Source organism: Dioscorea cayenensis, chromosome 3 (assembly GCF_009730915.1).
Source record: "Dioscorea cayenensis subsp. rotundata cultivar TDr96_F1 chromosome 3, TDr96_F1_v2_PseudoChromosome.rev07_lg8_w22 25.fasta, whole genome shotgun sequence".
Classification (NCBI taxonomy): Eukaryota; Viridiplantae; Streptophyta; class Magnoliopsida; order Dioscoreales; family Dioscoreaceae; genus Dioscorea; species Dioscorea cayenensis.
Genome location: NC_052473.1, coordinates 16,962,068 through 16,985,007, shown reverse-complemented (window position 1 = coordinate 16,985,007; position 22,940 = coordinate 16,962,068). Strand labels below are relative to the sequence as shown.

The 22,940-nt window shown below is 32.5% G+C and overlaps 3 protein-coding genes and 1 long non-coding RNA gene across 9 annotated transcripts; all 4 read right to left on the bottom strand.

The window, feature by feature from the left end:
- Positions 1–1,607: 1,607 nt before the first annotated feature.
- LOC120284090 lies at positions 1,608–2,937 on the bottom strand. The gene is made up of 2 exons (XR_005543411.1): positions 2,073–2,937; positions 1,608–1,839 (listed from the first exon to the last, which is right to left on the bottom strand). It is a non-coding gene; the product is annotated as an uncharacterized LOC120284090 (long non-coding RNA).
- Positions 2,938–3,402: 465 nt separating this feature from the next.
- LOC120253365 (serine carboxypeptidase II-2-like) lies at positions 3,403–8,297 on the bottom strand. Its single transcript, XM_039261703.1, has 11 exons — positions 8,160–8,297; positions 7,068–7,380; positions 6,058–6,165; positions 5,633–5,728; positions 5,448–5,540; positions 5,275–5,360; positions 4,936–5,202; positions 4,592–4,725; positions 4,035–4,130; positions 3,820–3,925; positions 3,403–3,736 (listed from the first exon to the last, which is right to left on the bottom strand). The coding sequence occupies exons 2-11, from the start codon at positions 7,318–7,320 to the stop codon at positions 3,575–3,577; spliced, it is 1,401 nt and encodes a 466-aa protein (XP_039117637.1). The 5' UTR covers positions 7,321–7,380; positions 8,160–8,297; the 3' UTR covers positions 3,403–3,574.
- A 262-nt stretch (positions 8,298–8,559) lies between these two features.
- On the bottom strand, positions 8,560–17,807 carry LOC120254042 (putative FBD-associated F-box protein At5g56690). Of its 6 annotated transcripts, XM_039262214.1 has the most exons (8): positions 17,704–17,807; positions 13,334–14,486; positions 13,087–13,242; positions 12,923–13,009; positions 12,718–12,841; positions 9,381–9,541; positions 8,848–9,121; positions 8,560–8,748 (listed from the first exon to the last, which is right to left on the bottom strand). In XM_039262214.1, the coding sequence occupies exons 1-5, from the start codon at positions 17,787–17,789 to the stop codon at positions 12,731–12,733; spliced, it is 1,593 nt and encodes a 530-aa protein (XP_039118148.1). In that variant the 5' UTR covers positions 17,790–17,807; the 3' UTR covers positions 8,560–8,748; positions 8,848–9,121; positions 9,381–9,541; positions 12,718–12,730. The 6 variants fall into 6 exon arrangements, with proteins under 6 accessions (XP_039118148.1, XP_039118131.1, XP_039118134.1 ...); XM_039262197.1 differs by having other exon boundaries at positions 12,718–13,009; XM_039262200.1 differs by having other exon boundaries at positions 8,560–8,806; positions 8,892–9,121; positions 12,718–13,009.
- LOC120254036 (pentatricopeptide repeat-containing protein At4g30825, chloroplastic-like) lies at positions 17,770–22,673 on the bottom strand. Its single transcript, XM_039262191.1, is given in 3 exon segments — positions 17,770–18,604; positions 18,607–20,829; positions 22,596–22,673. Coding segments are annotated over 2 exon segments (2,904 nt in total). The 5' UTR covers positions 20,713–20,829; positions 22,596–22,673; the 3' UTR covers positions 17,770–17,806.
- Between the last annotated feature and the right edge of the window lie 267 nt (positions 22,674–22,940).

Here is a 22,940-nt window from a genome sequence, read left to right as displayed (position 1 = left end):
GGATTTTTTTAATGAAATGGAATAAATTATTAATTTATTTTAAAAAAAAAGAAAAAGAAAATCAGAACAACAACCAGAACAAAAAGAGTAAAACAAACAAACAGACTCTGGGACGTAAGACAGAGAAAAGAAGAGAAATGGACCAACAATAGGCTAGTGGGAGAAAGGGATATTCCTTATCCTTATTCCAGCTAGTGTGTATATATATATATATAAATTTTCCTTGAAACTAGAATCTTAGCAATGTTATTTTTGGTTTCCTCTGAATTTGGTTATTTTTTTATTAAAAAAAAATTAAATTAAAGAGATGATCTCACAGACACGATTCCGTGTTTGTTATGATAGAATTTGACTCATTCTCACTCATTGAATTATCTCAATTTAATAATTTTTAAAATAAAAAATAATAATTATTTATATAATTATTAAAATATCTCTATATTATATAATAAATAAATAACAAAATGTATATGATGAAGAATGAACCAACTGGATCTATAGTAATTACTATGGAAATGGGTTCACTGAATTATTTTTATTTTTATTTATTCTAGGTGATGATTGAGATCATTGGAAAAAAAAAATATATACCCAATTATTTTAAAAATTCTCAAAATCTAAAAGCGCTCATCTCTTTTAAGCGTGCTCAATTTATCACTTAATCAGAGCCAACATCAATTTGAACTATGAAGTCCAGGAAGTGTGATCAATCAATTTATCACTTCTTGACATCAAACACTGAAAGCACAGGAAAGTGTGTTCAATTTTACAACTTTATCACGGAAGTGCAAAAAGTGCCATCAATTTATTAATTTATCAAAACAGATTACGTAAGTGAAATTTTAAAAATTCAACTCATTATTAGTCATGAGTATAGAAATATTGGTTTATTGACGTTAAGTCCTCTGCGCAGAGTGTCTGTATCTTTACTTTAAGAGAGCGGACACTGGTTTGTTGATTAATTTCATGTCCATGCACACGTAAGTACAAAAAAAAAACTTTAATTTCAAATAATAAGAAATAAATTTAAACAAATTACAAATTAAACAGACACACCCACGAAAAAAAAGTATTAATTCAATATAATGTGATGAGATTATTATAAGTTTGGACAAGGAAAAAAAATTAAAACTATTTCTGGTTCTAAAGATTTTTGGACCTTCAGATATATACAAGTTTGAACTCCAGCAATTGAAGTTTAAATATTACCACAGGTTAATTTGGAGAAGATTGTACACAACCTTGTTTTTGTTTTTCAATGGATATATATCAGTAAAACTAAATAAATATATAATTAAAACCAGTAGAATTTAGTCTAAAATGATACATGAACAAATTCTTGTACAACATGTGCTATTTTGAAGAAATGAAAGGCTGCATATATATCACTAATCACATCTCTAAATTTCTACTTTCAAATGCAGATTCAACAAATGAAGGAATATAAAGAATTGAAGAAAACAGTAGGAAACATTTTCGAAATCATCTTTAGAATCTGATTGTTATTTTGAATTTGACGATGAACCTTGATCAATATTGAACTCATTTGATAATGTGATATACCAATTGATTCATTGCCATTCAGTAAAAAAGTCAACAATTGAAGATGATGTCTAAGAGTATATCTGATCATATACTTAAACATGGAAAGTTTTCTGAGTAAATGTGTAGATAATTGTATTTTACCAGTGACAACTCTTACAGTTGATTTAATTGAGGACATCAAGAGTTCAAGTCATCAAATTCAAGCGAAGAAATCTCTACATCGAAAATATCAAGAGTCTTGAACTTGTCAAAACTTTTGAAATTTTGACACAGTGAGCTCACCAGAAGAAAGTTCTACACAAGATCATGACATGAGAAAAAAAAAAACTAGTTAGCAACTTTCCTTTTTTACTAGATAAAGTCAATAAATAAATAGAAATGTTCATATGAGCCTAGAAGGATTGAACACCATAGTTTTGTTTCTTCAAGCAAACTTTTGGATTTTTTTCTTGATAACACAAGGATCCACCTATCTATTGCTACATCACATCAAAACCAAAATTAAAAGCAAAGCGACAGCAAAGTACCAGATCATTGTGTAAGGAAAGGACTTGATCAAGAAATTCACAAAAGTCGATCTTACTCCCATGTCTCTCCACGTTGTCGAAAAAAAATTCATGTTTGATTTCCATGAGCAGTTTGCTGGTCATATCTGTATGAAGGAGATATTTTCTTCACCAAAAAAGATCATGACTTCAACTTTCTCTTGTCTCATTATCTCCTGCTTACAACAACAGTGATGTAATTTTTGACAAACAATTCCAAGATCTGAATACTTCATTCTGATAGCAAATAGAAGAGGTTCTTATAAGCTAAGATTTGGTTTAGAAAAGAAAACAAAGGTCATGTATCAGAGGTTGAGATTAAACAGGAGTTTCTGCATAGACATGAAAATATGCATACTATGGAAAATTTATTGTGAAATAAAAATCAACGGTGACGTCCGTGAGGTTTACCTTGCTCTTGGTTTTATCTGCCACATATCTGCATTAGATTATCAAGAGAACTAAACTATAATCTGAAGAGAATAATCATATTAATAAAAGTCAAAAAGAAATCTTTTTTACAAAGAACAACAACTAGCAGTTCAGCAAATGATCAATAGAAATCAAATAGACAACCATTATTTTCAACAGAAAAAGTAAATTAATCAATCTATGAACTCTGCACAAAATATGATCAAGATGATCCAAAGAACATTATCATATCATGGTTTCACAATAGAAATAAAACATGATGATTTGGATAGGGATGGACATAATCTTACCTTCCACCTATGACATTGTGACCATATCACTCAACTTATTAGATCAAACCAAATAGTTAAAAAAAAAATACAACATTTTCAATTATAGCAAACCAAACAACAATAATGTAATTTGAAATTGAATAATTTCATTTACGCTATTATTTTACTTTTCCTGATTTCATTGCACAATTTTAAACATTTAATATTTTAAATAAAACCACAAAAGCTTTATGTTTAGTTATATTTATATACATATACAAATAAAATAAATTATAATCATCTATAAAATTAATTTATATTTCAAAAAAAATATTCAACTATATAATTATTATATTGATACACCAAACAAACATAGCTAAACAAAATTCTAAGCATTAAAATGAAATGTAAAAATACAAACAATAATAACAATTTGATATTTAACTATCAGTCCCAATTTTTCAGATTCATACATGTACATACATCTGAAAAGCTAATTGCTATATATACAAATATAATTTCAGATTTTTGCAGGGGTGTTTATGTCAAATGCTAAATTTCTGTGACAGTGTAATCATGCCTCTGAAATCATGATCAAACAATATTGCTGCTGAAGTCACAGAAATGAATAGGTTAAGAAGCTAACCAATTAATCCCAGCTTCAAAATGCTAGATAAAGTACGATAGTTCAGGCATCGTAACATACAGGTCTGAATTAAAATCACAAGTTTAAAAATCAAGAAATTTATTCATCCGAAACAACAACACAAACATGAACTACAAGGTTCAAACCGATGAACTTTACGGGTTGTTGATCTGCTTGACGGTAGGCATTGGACTACCTGCCAGAAATGATTTGAAGAGAAGAAGACCTTGTTTTGGTCGATGCAGTGGAACCTCATGACCGGCTCCCCTTACAATCACAAATGTCAGTCCTTCGTACACTTGTGTCCATCCACCGACCTGTTAAAACATTGTATAGCAATTCTGATTTATAAAATCTGTTCATCACAAGATATTTATTGAAAATTATGAATGATATATACCTGTCCGTCATCATACCAAGCATACCATGGAATCACAGTTGGAAGCTTCAAAGCCTCAACATTGTATCGGGTCCCTGTAACTGGAAGTACTGCATCTGTATTTCCACTGACAAAATATAATCATGATCAGCAGAGAATGTACAAATTGCAAATAGAAAGTACAATAAATTAGTTGGCATGGATTATATGATAAAAGTAAATGAGCGAAGGGTCACCTGAAGATCCAAATGCGAAGCCCTTGGTTTATAAGCTCATGGTAAATAGGAAGCATGGAACTCGGAGAGTCCTTCCAATTTTCATTGATAGTAGCACTGGACAAAAGGGAAAGCAAGTGCAGATCATTACAATTTCCTTAAATCTTCTCCATCTATTTATAAAAACAAAGCATAAAGTGTACAGACAAAATGGGAATTGGAAAAACTTGGAGACAAACTGTCAATATATCATGCCTAATGCTTCGACATGCAGTTTTCTTCTTGGAAAATATTTCTGTAAAATTGCTATATAATGCACGCTTTGAATATGCGGTTTTCTTCTTTAAATATTTCAGGAAAAATTTGGAGACAAACTGTCAACATAGTTTTCCCACCCTCAGTTCATAGGAAATAAGGACAAAAAGATGGAAGTAACTACATAAAGATTACTATTTTCATCAAAATGAGTTGGAAGTGGAGTGAAGTTGATTGAAAATATGATAATTCAACACCAATCACAAGTATGCAGTATATAATACATATATATATATATGATAAAAACTCTTCATGTATTTTACCTGCACGGTTCCCATTTGGATGGTGCAAATGCTGGATTCACATGAATTGCTTTCTGAACGTGAGGCAGGTTAAAATAAACAGTCGAATGTTCCAAAGCACAGGGGTCATAGTTTTCGTTCAATCTTCCAAGTAACTGTAAAAAATTAGCAAAGTTATTAGCAGCCTCAGCAATAGGAACTCAAGCCTTAGTCATAAAAACCAAGCAATAAACAGTCAAATGTTTCTATTAGTTATGCATATTAATCTTTTTATTCATAAGTCAAGCATTTGAGAGTGTGATTGAAATCCTACGCTAGAAAATTTAAAGAAACATGGGTTGAGCTTGAAGATTGCAGATACTTACCCGGAGTCTCTTCAATAGCTTATTCTTTGAGAATGCGGCATTTGCTGTGCAGGGTGGAGTAAAGATGCTATATGGATCTATGTTACCAAATTCTCCATAAGCAACCTGAAGAATCTTTTCACATTCTGATGATGGATGGATAAATGACTGGAAGTCACAGAGGACAGTCAGATTCTTGTATGTTTGGTCTGATATCAATCCAACAGACCACATAAATTGGAAAAGTCCAACACGATCATGATAATCATCAGTTAGAGCATTCCCCACCTAAAGAGTATGTCTCACATTAATGTTAATCATGTTTTTAGAGAGATAATAACTCATCATAAGAAAACGTACCATATATCCTTTTAAGTTAATTGATTTATCTCCTGTTGCATTATTATATCTGACAATAACTTGAGCCAACTGCGGAACATAATGTCCTAGACCAACAAATATTAATGCCAGTGAGTATATGTAAAACGTTAAGGGGTCATCCAAATTCCTTGTTAACTTAGTGTGTGACTGACCTGCATAACTCTCTCCAGATATATAAAAATCCCGACCCTTGTATTGAGGATATCGCTTAAACCACTTCGTCAGAAATACCAAGGAATCATTGGCTGCATATTGGGAAGTTGTGATATAATCCAGTAGTGAACCTTATTTTGATGTAATAAGATAGTAAGGCACCAAAACAAAAATAACACTGTACCCGTTCTTTCATCCCCATTGTTCAAAATATCTTGAGAATTGTTTGTGTAGGAAAACCCAACACCAGCAGGTGAATCGAGAAACAAGATATTGGCCACTGCAACAAGTGTAAGAATTGTAAATTCTTCTACATTGTTTCTTACCTGACATAAATTGCATGCGTAAAGCAAACAAAGTGAGTTTTACATATACAAAAACCATGTTAGCCAAAAGATCTCAATTGTAAAGGTTACTCAGATAATCATGTTACAAGAGCGAAGCAAAAGATTTATGTTTAAAGCTTCTGGTTTTGCAAAACTGAGCAAAAGATTGCAGGATCCTCTGAAAAGCATGGTAAGTGCTTAACTATTTCAAAGTACTTATCAAGTTTCTTAGCATATGCATTGAAGAAGTACAAGAGTGGATCTTATATGGTCATGTTTGTACCTTGATTCCAGGAGTACGGGTTCAAATAGAGGCTTTGTCCATCCGCATTCACATGAAAAGGTCCTATCTCCTCAGCCAGCCCGTAACCAATTGAAGAACACCCAGGCCCTACAAATTAGAAACATAAATAATCTAAAAACAAAGAGACTTAGATCCACTTCAGAGCTGAAACACGATAAACCACAGAGCTCCCTAAAAATATAAATAGATGAAAATCATCTTTCTTGAAGTTCAACATTAAGGCAATTAAATAATCTTTTTTTTTCAAGAAAATAACAAAGAACTAAAACTAATCAAATCACACTTCAAACTGTGCATCTTATTTTCTCTAAAATGAAATATAGCAACTCGCATGTGAAAAAATATAGGAGAAACCCTATTTTACAACACCAAACCTCCAAATTAAATAAAAAAAAGGTCATAGCACATCATTCATCACATTCATATACACCCTCTTCTATATAAAAGAAGTGTGAAAATTCAATTTCCCATCTACCCAAAATCATTTGCACTTCAGACAATGTAAAATGTTTCTGAGGTAAAATGTTGGCACTATCATCATGTTCAAAATAAAATAAATAAATAAAATGAAAAATTAATAACCAAATTCCAGTCAATGAAAAATATTTTAGAGGTTTCTGACATGATCAAATACTCTAGTCCTAAGTTGATCTTCTTAGTACATTGGCTCACAGATCACAAAAGTTTCACAGCATTATTGTTTTGAAGGGTCTACAATTTGATCAAGCCATCAAGGCAAATACTTAGTAGAATTTAATGATAAATATATCACAACTTTCTTGTAAAACAATGAACATCAAATTACACTCATTTCACAATATCTAAAACCACAAACAATTAATGAAACTCGGAACACCAAATCAATAAGAAAACACAACAAAATCCAACCTTTATGCTAAAAACCACAAACAAACACAGAACCAAATCACAACAATATCAACACAAATGCAATGAAGAGAAAAAAACAAGATCAAATTCTACAGTCAAACCTCCATTAAGCCAGAGAAGCAAGGGTTTTTCCTCCGGCTTATCAACGGCCTCAAAGAACCAAAAGAAGAGACTCCTCCCAGACTCCTTGTTGACAGTCACATACCCAGAATAATGCGCAAAATTCACATTGGGCTCGCCAGGCAGATCAACAACCCTGTCCTCCTCTTGAACCTCAGAAAAAAAACGAGCTCTGGCTCTCCATACAGAAATCAAGACAAGAATGGCAAAGATGAGGGGTTGAGCGCTCCTCATCCTTGTCCCCGTTGCTATTCATCAGAGCTCTTCACCAGGACTTGGATTTTGGCTTTGAGACTATAAATTGAGCAGAAAAAGAGTCATAGGACCACATTTTTTATTATTTTTATTATTTTTATTTATTTTAGCAATGAACTTGGAAATCTTAACTATCACTAGGATTTGAAGTTTATGGTTCATTAATATATATATATATATATATATATATATAATAAAAAATTGCTGGCATACCACATTGTAAAAGTAGATAATTACTTGTATACCTTCATAAAAATTATATTCACTTGGATACCAAACAAAAATGTTTTTATTAATTTAAATACCTTTTATTAAAAAATCAATTATAATTTTGCAAAAAAAATTATTCTTGATATATTGTATTTTATCTTCTCTGCAAATATTAATATAAGGGATTATTTAGTAATTTCATAAAAAATTTAATTAATTTTTAATAAAAACATCTATAAACAAATCAAAATGGAGTTTACTATGATTACAAAACAAATAAAGAGTTAAATATAAATACTAATACAGATGCAATAAAGAAAAACCACTAAATTTCTCTTTCTAACTAATATAAATAAGAATCATAGAATAAAAATTTTTGTAAACCAACTTCGTAATTTAAATAAAGATATAGATATCAATTTTGGTTATAGTTAAAAAAAAAATTATTGGAAAAATAAAGAAGTGTGTAAAAGGTGTGGTAGCTAATAAGTGGTCTTTACCAGTAAAAATGTGACATAATAGATGGAATAGAAAACAAAGAATGGTCCCCTTAATTTGGCAAAGGCTTCTTTTTGTATTTATTTTGTTGGGGACCAAAGTTTGCGTACCTGGCTTCTCCAATCCTTGCTTTGGTTCCTTCGGCTTCACATTTGGTCCAATTACTAGTATGTTTTATTTATTTATTTTATTTATTTGATAAAAATAACTCATAGAAACGTGGAGATATTAGGTTAAGCTTTATTACATCACGTGTGAGGATGCTTGAGGATAATTTGCTTTATCTTTAGTCAATGCAGCGTATGAGGCGTCTTTAGAGTGCTCCAGTTATCTTTCAAGCCAAGAGTAGCCGCATGGATGTTTCTCGGCTTCGTGTGTGTAAAAACATGTGCATGAATGAAGGGATAGCAAAAACGCGTTCTTGAGTTCAAAGGGTAACGAATATCACTGGCGATCACTGCAGCGTGTGGGCTGGAGATAAGACTCACAGCATATATCGATCTTTCGCGTGTGGCTAGAGAATAAGGATAATGAATATCCCAAAGTGAAAATCCCCAAGCATGCCTTATGAGTTATTTTTATCAAATAAATAAAATAAAATACATAAATAAAACAAACTTCCAGTTTAGGAAATGCCAATTAGAGATGTCCCGGAGTATATCTGATCATACTTAAACATGGAAGGTTTTCTGAGTAACTCTGTAGAGAATTGCATTATACCAATAACCACTCTTTCAGTTGCTTTGAGAAAGGACATCTAGAGATCCAATCATCAAATTAAAGTAAAGAAATCTCTACATTGAAAAGATCAAGAGTCTTGAGCTTGTTGAAAGCGAGCTCACCAGAAGAAAGTTGCAGATGCACAAGAGCATGACATGAGATTTAAAGAAAAAAAAAATTAGTCAGAAACTTTGCTGTTTTACCAGATAAGTCCATAAATAAATTAGTCAGCTGAGAACTTGCCAAATAGAGATGTTCAAATGAACCTAGAAGCCTTAAACACCAAAGTTTTGTTTCTTCAATCTTGTGATCGCAAAAGCTATCCGGTCGCAGTGATAATTCCTCCTATGGACTGCGACTCGAAACCAAAGAGAACTCAACTTAGTTCATGCTCAGAAATTAATCTTCACAGACTGCAAGGAATTTCAATTTGCCGAAACCTCTAATGTTTGATGGAGTAATTAAAAGAATCAATAGCTCATGACAAGAAAATAGGCTACAATGGCAGAAAATTACAGGATCCACCTATCTATGGTTACATCGCTGTCATGACCAAAGTAAAAGTAAAATGGCAGAAAATTACAGGATTACTGTGAAAGGAGAGAACTTACTTTCTTTGTATGGAAAACCATCTATGATGCCCATACATCTCTCTACTTCCTCGAAAACATGTTTGATTTCCATAGGCAGTTTGCTGATCATGTCTGTATGAAGGAGATATTTTCTTCAACATAAAAAGATCATGACTTCAGCTTTCTCGTCTCATTATGACCTGGTTATAACAACAATGAAGTAATTTTTGACAAACAATTCCAAGATCAAAATAAAATATATCATTTTGAATGCAATAAGAAGAGGTGGTTATAAGCTAAGATTTGATTTAGAAAAGAAAAACAAAGATCATATATACGAGATTGAGATTAAACAGGAGTTTCTACATTAACATGCAAGTTTGCATACTATGGAAATTTTATTTTGAATAAAAATCAATGGCGAGGTTTACCTTGCTCATACTTCTATCTGCCCTATATCTGGATTAGATGATCAAGAGAACTAAACTATGATATGCAGAAACAAAAATCAGTTGAAAATCTCTAATAAAGCCAAGAGAAGCCTTTGCACAAATGGATAGTTCAGCAAAAAGACAAATCATAGAAATCAAGGTGACAACATTTTTTTTTATACAGAAAAAGTTAATTAATCTATGAACTTTGCACAAAATACAATCAAGATGATCCAATAAACATCATCATATCATGGATTCAAAATAGAAATAAAGTGCGATGATTACTCACCTTAAATATTTGCCACGAAAGAGGAAGAATGAGAGAACGTATAAGAAAGATATCCAATAAATTCAATTATAATTTCTTCTCATTAAAACCCTCAGAAAAATTTTGTGTGTGCAAAAAAAAAAAAAATGTTTCTGCAAAACCAAAATTTTTGTAAAAAGGCATCACTGGTCTCCGCAAGGGTTACCTGTATTTGGTTATCCTTATCGCACTCACACATACATCCAAACCTTTAACTAAACATATTTGTCCATATACATGTATTGACCAAGATTACCTTCCTAATTTACATGTTTGCTTTGACTCTCAGCACAAACTTCAATCAAAAGACTTTGTGATTATCCAAGTATAATCATGCACATATAGACCTTGATATTCAACTATGACTTTGTAGAAGTCTACATGCAAAAAGTACTAATCTTTTGATCTTTGCTTATGGATAAGACAATTTGGAAGTTAGCTTCTAATGAGACCTTCGCTCTTATGGATGGTTAATTGATGGTGAATTTGATTTTTGAAGATTTTGGATGTCTTTAGTTGGGGATAACCAAATATGACAACCAAATGTCCAAAGTTATACATTTGTACACCCTCCATGTTCTTCGTCCTCTTTTTTTTTATTTATGCTTTTTGATTTAAGGTTGTAAGCATCTTTATTTGACCAGCAGTTCCATAGGTTTTTCTTTGGTTTCACTAATATTACACCATGAGGTTATATCAATGGAAAAAAATAAAAAATAAAAATAAAGTGTTGGCACACGTGGAAATTAGCTTTAATTTTACATGTATGAGTCTTAATATTTATTAACTTTTTGTACTCATCTTTCTTTAACCTTCCTAGTTTTATGTTTAAACATGAATCAGTGTTACTAGGTCATGGATCGGAGTACCTTCTTTGAAGGCTCCGACCTCATTGAAAAAATGTCTTAAAAATGTGTTTCATGGAAGAGAAAAAATTTTAAACTTTGTTTTATCAAAGTAACTTTTGCAAATTGTTATACTTCAGCCAAATTTTATTAAATACGTTGAAGTTTCACACCTTTTATAATCACCTCCTCAATAAAAGAAAAAGAAAAAATAATAGTAATGTGATTCAACATATGGAAGCAACAAATAAGCATTTTAGGTATTTCAGTTTTAGATGTCGTGTTGCTAACTTATTAATGCCCATATATGATATATGAAAAAAAAAAGAAAAAAAAAAGGTATATTTATAATTATATTATTTTCTTGGCATAATGCAAATATAACATTTTGTGAAGTATATCTATACATTTTCTCAAATATTTTGTAAATATTGATTTCTGATGAAATAATAAGTTGGTTTTAAGATTATTTGAGTAATCTAACCCCTCAATTAATCAAATGTGATAATAATGGCAATCCACTTCTATTCCTCATCCAAATTAGAGAAAAAAATTTATGCAAGTTTCTCACTCGGGGAAGTTTCGTGGAATTTGTGATTTCATCACTTTCTCGTTGAACCAAATACATTCCAAATCTAAAGAATTCAGGATGAGGGTTTTAGCCTCTTTTAGAATTTTAAAATATTTTAAATTTTAAATTTTAATTCAACTTGAAAGATTTTAAATTTTAAAACAAAAAAAATATATTTTATAATTATGTAATTTACTTATATATAAGGTCCCATCTAGGCTAAATTCCTAGAGATAACATACAAAAACATTGTTTTTCTTAGGCGTGATAGGTGTCCTGCAACATTGGATTAGATTCGGTATGTATCTATATAAAAAAATATATAAAAATTATTAGTAAAACCTTACAAGATAAGAACGAATTTAATTAGATAAGGAAAAAAACGAGTTAAAAAACATCATAAAAAGATAAAGCAATTTATATGGATAAGAAAAATAAATTAAGTATAAAAACATCACAAAAAGACAAAGTAATTTATATAAATGAGGGGAAAAAAATTAAGTCTAAAAACATCATAAAAAGATAAAGCAATTAAAATGAAAAAAAAAAGTTTGAGATCGCAGAACAAATTGAATTATTAAGAAGGGTATATGAAACAAAATCAAGTGATCTCCAAAAATATATATATATATATATATGAATATCTAAACTCCTCCCATATGTATCTTGTATTGTAACATTGACCTGAATCAATGTCATTTCAACTTTCTAGACCATACCCACAAACTTCTTCTATTGAGAATATTTTTGTAAATTAAATATTTTCCCTATATGACCTTTATTAAATATTACCCTTTGCAATATTAAAAATCTAAAAAGACAACTCAATCTATTTACATCCTAATTAGTTTCAAGCTAATATCCATTTATAATACATGAAGATGATCACAAGAACTACAGTTCTCAGATGCAAAACAAAGTTGGACAATCTCTAACAAACCAGAAAGAAAACTTCGAAGTCATCCCATTAGGGATCTATAAAAAAAAAATAATTAATGAGTAAGCAAAGACCTGCAAGTTCACACTTCATCCAAAGAGTAAGAAAGCCAACAATAATATAAATAGTCTGATTCAAATAGGTAACGATAGATGCTGAAATATCACAAGTTTACACAACATACAAACAGATACATCACAGAGAACTATTAATCCAAAACTCAACAACATTAATAGTTTTTGATTGCAGTAAAGGTAAAATGTTTGAAAGATTCTAAAATACCTGCTAATTCATCTCACACAAAAGTGATCGCAGCTTCACTGGATAATGTCTTCGACTTCAACAACTTCCGGTAAGTTCGGGTTGACTTCTGCAGTTGTCCTTCCACTGGTACTATTGTCATTTTCTTGAGCACCGGGGATGCAGCAAGAATGTATGTTAAAAATGAAAGCTCATTTGCAGTACCCAAAAAACCATCAAACCTCACCATGAGAAGTTGATCAAAGATAATTTCTGAATCCCTCAATATTGCAAATCTCCAAATGTTTGGCAAATCTTCTCGTGATGAGATTGCCTGTAGCCAAAATACACAGATTACAAGAGTTTTAGTAAGTAATTGGGAATTTTGTAAGCAAGAAAGATTTCATGTACCTTTATTTTAAGAGATTGAATAGCTTTGGGCTTCTCCACAAAACAGAACAGTGCAAATTCACTTAACAAATCCCCGAACTTTACAGTTAAAGACAGATTCACCAAGTGATCAAATGTCGAAGTCGGAGTAAGTATTGTGTATAAATCTTCCATTGCCTATGACAAAGAACAAAAACAAACATAAGCCCAATGGCATGGAAATTTTCCCAAAAAAAAGAAGAAAGAAAATGCGGCAGTATATATTCACCTCCAAGAGCTCCAAATTCCTCTCTATAAACTTGCGATAAATTGTATCATCCTTACAATTATCTTCAAAACAAAGTAGGTTGAAAGATGCATCATGCAATAAAGGAGCAACCAAATGGATATGTTTGAAATTTTCTATCTTCAGACATCGGAGGCTGTTTGAGTGAATCTTGAGCTCATCAGGGCCATACACGGTAGATGCTGAGAACTCATTTAACTGAGTGCAGCCCAAAATCAGATTCTCAAGATCGTCAGGTGATAACATAACATTATTAAGGTCAAGAGTCTCCAACTTATCCAAGCCTTGGAAATTTTGAGGAATAATGAGCACACCATCACAAACTTTCATGTGCACAATAAACTGACTTGCTAGTAAATTAGTTGGAACACAAGCAGAGCCAATGGTTAAGTTCATGTCTTCATCAATCGGATTAGAATTTGCTGAAATGGAGATTGACGAAAACTCAGATATTGTTAACTTTTGTCCTTCTTTTCCTTCTATATCAAGAATATTGCCGTTCTCCGACCAAATCAGTTCTAGTTGTTGTAACTGAGTGCAGCTTGAGACCAAATAAATTAAATCATCATCAGAAATGTCAATATCATGGAGTTTAAGAGTCTTTAACTTGCCAAGACCTTTGAAGTTACGAGGTAGAATAACGGAGCAATTTTCCAAACAAAGATGCCTCAACTCATGACAAGAAAAAAGACTAGAGTGCGTCTTGTACATGTCATCCAATGGTCCTGATAGAACAAGTTTCAAGTTTTGGACTTTCTTTCTTGATACCACAAGAATCCACCTATCAATAGTTTCAGATAATTCAAATTCCATCATGAGATGGAACTTTTGTATCAGACCATCATGTAATAAGAGAAATCGATCAACAAATTCAGCAAACATATTATCAAAATCCTCATCAGTTATAAAGTCCTTATCATCGAAAACCAACTTCCGCATTGAAGCCCATACATATCTCCACTTGGAGGATAAAACGCTAGTCCTGACGACATCTTTTATTGGCAAACGCTCTAAAATCAGTTCTTTGATTTCATATGGCAGATAGCTAATAATATCTGAACCTTCAGAAGTCATTTTTTCTATCTTCAAACAGATTACAACTTCAGAATCTGTCCACACCTCTTGATCACTGAGCCTAATAAAAGGAAAAAATAACAATTTCTAAAACACAAATCCAATTTCAGTCCCAAACCATAGATTAATCAATTCTTTCCTATAGAATAGATAAAATGCATTAATATGATTGTTTACTCAAATTAAAAAAAAAACAGAGAAAGAAACTTTAATTCTTCATAGTTACATGTTTGTGCCATACATACTACCTTTGATGATAAAAAAAAATTACAAATTCACTATTGAAAAATAGAGTTTTGAAATCTTAAAAAGATAGAAAAAATATTTTCAAAAAATCAAGAATAACAAACAGTTATGTGAATCAGAGTCCATGAAAAATAACATTGATTAATTGAAAAAAAAAATCTTTTATGTGATCTCTACCCACAATGATATATATGCTTACAACTTCCCAAGAATCATATCACGGTTCCAAAATAAAAAATAAGCAAGAGAGAAAAAAGATAGAAGATACCTGATTGCTAAGAATTAAGGCTGCAATCTAATATTAGATCTATAAAGTAAATTCATCTTTGAGTTGAGGGAAAAGGAGTGACGGTGATGGTAGGATTTGGGAACTAGGGTTTTATGAAAAGAAAGAGACTCACCTATAAGGTCAATAAGCAAATTGCATCTTTCATATGAGGGAGAAAAAATGCTGGTGATGATGGGATTTGTAATTAGGGTTTCGCAAAAAGATGGAATGACCACTGGAGTTGGGGGATTTGAGAATTAGGATTTCAATAAAAAAAAAAAAAAAAAAAGGGGACTTACTTGCTGAGTTCGGGAGTTGCCTCACACCCTAGATATTCTCTACCTGTCCACCTGTGTTAATTACAGGTAGAGATGCCCTATTGATGAAAGACGTTTGAGCAACTTCAGTATTGGCGGCGGCGGTGGGATTTGGGAATTAGGGTTTGAAAGAAAAGATGAGACTCACCGATTAATGATATTTTAGTTAAAACCCTACATGAAAATAAAATAATTATAATTTAAAAGTTATTTCAAAATATAATTTTTTTACCGGATTTTCAAAATATTCCGTGGGATCACGTATCTACAAAGAAATACTTTTAAAACAAATATTACTTTCAAAAAAATGAGAAATTCAAAAACTATACTTCTATGATTCCCTGATACCTAATCCAAACAACCCAAATTCAAAATTCATGTGAACAACATAATGCTTATAAAAGAAATTTGGACTTCATTGATATACAAAATAAAATGAAATAAATCTAAATAAAGAATTAATATAAATTGTTATTCTAATCTCTTTAAGAAAAAAGATATGCTAACCTCTCCTACAAATAACCACATTTCACATTGTGCAAGATCAACTACCACAACATCACTAATTCTATTTAAAAAAATGTTGATATGACAAAATTTAAATGCCACAAACTTTGTTTTCTTGACATACTAGGATGAATTTTTCATTTTAATTTACTAATTTTTTTATTTTTTTATTTTATTCTATGTTCCTACTTATGTTTTTAAATATATTTTCATGTAATCTACATGAGTGATTTAGATCAATTCTACCGAAATAAATAACAAAAATTACAATACCACCAAAAATAAATAATATTGAATAATAAAAGACATTAACTCAAGGTATACATATAATGACAATTTTTTCAACAAGTGCACATGCAAAAGGAGATAATGAGAAGTCATACTTAAAAGTTTTACCAATTCTCCGACCTAATCTTTAATACTCAATATAAGATGGCACTGATACATCAAATTGGATCATTTTAAATGGCCAAAAAACTGAAAGGTTCAATCTGCATATTCAAGGAGATTTTAATCTCAAACATCTACAAATTCAATATATAACCCTTTTGATTCAATTGAAGATCATGAATTCAAACATTTGAAAATTCAATATGATATAAATACCTGATTCCAAACAATATGAGAAATATGATTGTCACCTAGTCCACAGGACCCTTCCTAATTTATATTTTTAGCACATGAAGCCTAAACATACTTTTAGGGTCCTATTTGAAATAGCTTAAAGCTCATAGCACTGCCGCACTAGGGTACACAAACAAGTATATTTGCAATTTCAACATTTTCTAGTGTTGTAAATTTAATTTTAACCAAACAAAGGCATGCAAATATTAAAATCATCAGGGGAATTGTTCAAAATATGAAATTCCAAGAAAAAATTGCAAACCTAACAGACTGTCATCCACGAGTAATTATTAAGCTTTCTTTGACACTAATTAGATTTCAATAAAAATAAAAATTAAGGTCTTTGATGTGCAAAATTAGATGGCATTTATTCAATTCAAGATCTAATTACACCTTTCTTATTTCCAAAAAAATATGAAAAAATCAATCATGAAGAAGAAGAGAAGATCAAGTCACCATTTTAAGAGTTATGGAGAATGGCTACAAAAAGGATAATCTTTAAAAATGATCTTTACTAAAAACCCTCATAAATAGATGCAGTAGTATGCTACAGAAAACCAAATAGACAACACTGATGACAACTAAGCTTAATTAATCAATCAATGAACTCTGCAATATGTGTTACAATTTCCAATTTAATCAAAATGATCCAGAGAACATTACTATTTTATGGATTCACAATGAAATAGATTGTTGAAAATTAAGAGAAAAATAAAGCAAACAATATTACTAACGTTGAGGTTTTTCCCTGGCAATCAATGGAAGCATGAAACAGTGAATATAATGATATTCTATATAACCAGATGAAATAGTTGGTTGTGCAAAAAATTGAAGTAGAGTAGAGGTAGTAAGATATGAATATTATAATTAGTTATGGCCCTAAAAATATTAATGTCTACATCAGTATGAAAGAAACCTTGATTTGCTTAAGGTACCTCCCTAGTAAAAGCAATTTTTCTTTTTGCTTAAGGTACCTCCCTAGTCTCTACAAGGTCACAAATTCCAAGATTAACGCTCACTGGTATAGGCTTGATTATAAATGTTATAGGGTTACAAATGCAATTATGAAGTTTCATGGGGGTATATATCCAGGAAACACAAACACGGATACCCTTCTAACTAATACCAGCCATTCTGTAGTGAAAACCCTGGCTTCAAGAGCTACTGCAACAACATTAATAGTATTCTTTTGCTTTATAAAATTTCCAAAATATAAATGTACTGCAAAACTATTGGATATTTTAAATCAGAATACCAGAATTATATGAAATACACAAAAACATATAGAAATTGATTAAGGATGAAAATATATTTACTTGTCTAGAGTACCAAGTGACCTCACTGTTGTGAAGTAGTCCAGATACCCCTGAAGTATTCTAAGATTCACCATATGATGACACATAAATGGTTGCAAGTTTTCTACTTTGACATTCCAATTTGCTTCATCCAAAGTGACCACTTGACAGCTTCTAGAAAATTTTCATTTTGTTGGAGAGCGACCACAAGATTAGAGTAAGTCACACGATCAGGATCAATTCCTTTGGTTCGCATTTCCCGTACCACATTGACAGCCTCTTCAACCATTCCGGCAATTCCATAAGCCTTGATCAAACTGTTGTAGCTGTACAAATCAGGTTCTAATCCACGTTGCTTCAGCTCACTGAGCACATCAGCAACTTCCTCAATCCAACCCTTCTTTCCGTATATATTAATCAAAATGTTGTATGTATAGTGATTGGAAGTACAACTGGTCTGTTTCATCTCCCGCAGCACTTCATTGAACTTATCAAGCAGACCTTCTTTTCCATATGCATCCAACATAGAATTGTATGCTTCAAGGGAGACAGAATAACCAGCATCTCTCATTCTTTGTACAAAATATCTCATCAGCTTAAAATCCTTGTTTTTGCCATGGACCGATATGATGGTATTGTAAGAAATAATATCAGCTAAATGCCGTTTGTGAACCATCCAGAATACTTTCCTGGCCTTGATAAGGAACCCTGCTTTACCATAGATATCCAGCATCACATTGAAAGTTATCGTGTTAGCAGCATATCCACAATGAATCATCTCATTGAAAAGCCTTGAGAGCTCGTCCACAGGCAAGGCTCGGCCACAGCAATTTATCACACAGTTATACATTGCCTCATCCCATGTAACTCCACATCTCAGCATCAAGTAGTAGGCATTTGCCAATTTTTCTAGCATCCCACACACTGCTGATAAAGCCGAAGCATATCCATAAAAAGAAATTTGTCTGGAACAATATCTTTCTGGTTTTCCAACGTGTCCAAAACTAAACAGGCATCCTTCAAAGACTCTGCTTTAATATACATTCTCACCACTATACTGTAAGCAATAACATCAAAAATGACCCCTGATGCTTTCAACTTCAAGTAAAGATCCTCTGCTTCAGTGAATCTGTTCAGGATACTGAATACATCAATCATTGAAGATGTGATGTGCAGATTTGGGTAAACGTCAGACTGAGGCATCTTATTATAAATCCTAATAGCATCCTCATAACGACTGGCCTCCTTGCAAGAACATATTAGCAAATGGTACAAGCTGTCTTCATAATTTGAATCTTTCCACCTTTTTTCCTGCAAAGTTTGGAAAGCATCATCCAAGAGGGAATTTTGTACATAGGACATGACTAATATGGAAGTTGAAGTCTGATCCACTAAAATTTCATCATAAAAAGAAGCTTTTAAAATTTGACGAACTTTATCTAATCTGCCAACCCTCTCATATGCCTGCAGAAGGCTACTCAACATGGACGAGTATTGGCAGCCAGCCGCCCTCATATCTTTTAGTGTTTGAACAATATCCCTGTCATCCCCATGCCTGGCATGCATGTTGACCATCGTGTAGAAGTTTGAAGAGTTAGGTCTAAATCCCGATCTCTTGAGTTCCACGTAATATTGCATAGCCTCTTTATAATAGTCAGCTCTACCGAAACCTTCAATCATGGACCTATATGTTGTTTCATCAGGCTCCAAGCCTATGCGTTGGAGCCTCTGAAATACAAGTTCTGCAGCCTTGACATCAGCTTGCTTCCCATACCCTGTGATCAAGATATTGTACGCAACAATATTGGGGGAGTATCCAGCTTCTTGCATCAATGTCAACACAGATTCAGCCTCCTTCAGTTTACCTTGCTGACTGTAGGTATTAAGATGAACTAACCAATTCTCCAAATCTGGAACAACTTCATCTTCACCCATAAAGTGGATAATTTCCTCAGACTTGTCATACATACCTAGGCGTGTGTAAATCGTGATCATTGATGAGTAGGCAGTGACACAGTGAATTCTGCAGGCCCTCATGTGGCTGAAAGTAAACTCGGCTTCTGAAAGTTTGCCCTTTCTCTGGTAAAGGCCCATAAGCATACCAATGGTGGCAGTGTTGGGTCTCACCTCTTTTTCTAACATCATGTGGAACCACTTTGCTCCCCAATCAACAAGCCCCCTTTTAGCACATATTTGTATTAAAGGGCTAAATACTTGAGAGTTTAGCTGACAATCTGAATCAGAAACCATCTCTTGAATTAGCATGTTAGCCGTATCCCAGTCCTCTTTCCTAGCTAAAACTCGGATGGCAAAATTATAAGCTGGCATATTTTGCTTCAACTTCCCATTTGTCCTCATCCATTTGATGAAGTTTATCAACATTTCATCACTTCTCTTTTCTAGCAGTTTTAGAACACGCATGCAATCATTTGTCGTAGATTCAGGCCCAATAGCAGATAGAACAGCATCTAATTTACAATCTTCTTCTGCAATATTGCTTGGCTGCTCATTTGTCAATGAAACAGGACTTGGCAATTTTTTTGTCTCAGCCTTTTTCATGCCAATGATACGATGCCATATATTTCTCCTCTGCGCCTTTCCACCATTGTTCATGGTAGCTTTAGTTTTGATATCTGCAGATTTAAGGATTGGATTCTTCAAAGTTAAGCTGGGACCCAACAAATTCACATGATCAGCTAACTGGGGCTCCTCAACTAATTCAGTCACTGATTTACTACCATGAACTCCACCCGGTCCAGAAACTATGAATTTTTCAAATCTATTGTGGTCAATAAGACTGCATCTGAAACGCCCGGACACAAAAGAAAATGGAATATTAACTTTTCTTTTCAAGGATTTATCATCCAAGAAACCACCATAGGAATGGCTTCTGCTGATCAGCAGCTTCTTGCCACTCACCCATGAATTACAAACAATCCACTCAGCTGCTAACACATCAGCATTTCCCAAAGCATCAAATCTTTTTCTGTCATGAAATTCTGAGGCAACAGAAACTTGCAAAGATCCCATCTTTTTACTAACACATCATAAGAAATTAAGAGATGCCCAAAACAATGTGTAATTTCTTAATGAAATTTAGTCCACACAGGCAGGACACAAAAATTTCCAACCAGAAGATAGTGCACCCTGCAGCAAAGCACAAAGAATTAGGAAAAAAAAACTGTATTCAAGGAAGTTTTGATGCCACAACATAAAAATCTTAATCTCTCACTAACATTAGGTTTGAAACTTTGAATAGTAGCAACAAAATTACAGTCAACCAAACTTCTCTGCTTGGCATCGCTTAAAAGTGGGTGGTAAACAGGAAAACTTGCATATAAATTACACAAGAGTACAACACAATAAATAGATTTCTGGGAACTGAAAAAAAAATCCCAATAAGATCACTACAATAAAGCAATTTAAAAATGAATGAACAATCTGAGCAAATCCCATTTTGAATAACTGTAGTAGAATAAAGAACACCACTGCTTATACATGTTTTTAAACAAACCAATTATAATCTAATTTTTATAACCAACATAGTCCAGTTCTCTTGAAAATCTAACACTCTTGATGAGTTTGAAAACTAAATAGCAGAAGGTCTCCAAACAACCAATACTTGCACATACAAAATTTTTGACTTGCAGTTGTAATCAGTGAACACCATTGAAACAATATGGTCAAAAGTATGCTTAATAACATATAATTCAACTAAACCATTATCAGATATAATCCCTGTAATCCAAAGAATTCAGACAAATTTGTCCATCCAGGTTTTAAGTTACTAGCCAAAAAGCAATAGAGACCTTTTCTAAATTGAACTTCATCCTTACATAAACTTTGAATTCAGTCATCAGATTAAACCATATTGTTTTATCGATAATTGGGTTATTGGCAGTTGATTCCATACAAGTCCTCCAACCAGCACTAATCTCACCAAAAAGAAAGAAAAGAAAAAACTTGGGACAGGAGGGCACATGGCACACTGACCTAGCAATGATCAATAGCTAGGATAAAGGCAGATGTAAACTCAAAAGTAAAAAGGTCAGGATGACAACTTCTGGCTTGAGTGAGAACCTGTGGAGAAAATGGGATGACATGTCCTATAGCCCAAAGGCAGTATTCTTTTATCATTTATATATATATGAAAATAGAGAAACATATAAAGGGGTATTCTGGGCATAGGATATGCATTGGCCTGATATTGCATATAAACTTGAAATCCTCTTATATTCAAATCAAGCTGAGAATTACCAGTTAACCTTAAGCCCATCACAAGCTGCAATATCAGCAGCATAGATCACATTCTTTGCATCACAGATAATATTCTTGATTTCACTTCACATAAAAATTTTAGATAGATGTTTCACGAATGAGCCCAGAAATTTTATTTTAAGGGAACATCCTCTCTCTAGATGCTGAGGTCATACTACTAAATTTATCCAAACTATATGATATGACTAGTTTCTCAATTCAATTCTTTTTGTACACACAGATGAACCAATTTCTTACAACCCTCAATGCAGCAACAAGTTGACAAAACAATTGATGCCCAAAACTAACTGACAAACTAGACTGTCTCAGTTTTACAATTACAATGCAACCAAACCAGAAACAGTTATCGCTTCCTTTTCAGTCAGAACCAGTTCAACAAAGAAACAATAAGGTCAAAACGCACAAATTCACTAACAACAGCATCAAAAATCACATTAATTTCCAAAGTTAGCAATTGCTGAAGGCACTACCAAACATTGTGCTCAAAACCACACATCAACTAAAACGACAAAGTTAGTGATTCACACTACTTCAATCACCATAAACATTAAAAAAAAAAATCCATCTTTCAGCTCAGAAACAGTGTCTCAACTCAACAAAAAAACAGAAAAATGCAAGTAGGGCTTGGATCTTACCCTTCTCAACCAAATCAACTACTCGAGATGATGGAAAAAGGGAGAAGATAACATCAAAAATAAGAACGCAAATCCCGAGCCCTTGCTTTGTAATCTATATATCCGGGAAAGCTCACCACACTGACCACACAGTTCGCGGTCTGATGTCCCGCGGAGGAACATAACCTTCTTTTGTCCATTTTGCAACAAATCATTTGGTAACAACACGGCCCAGCCCATTTGGTGTAATTTGTCTTTAATATGCAGGGATAATGACTAATGAGAGCGGTATAAAAATTGATCCTTTTTTTTTATATGTAAAAATTTAAACTAATAATCACTTTGCTTAAATGACCCAATAAACCT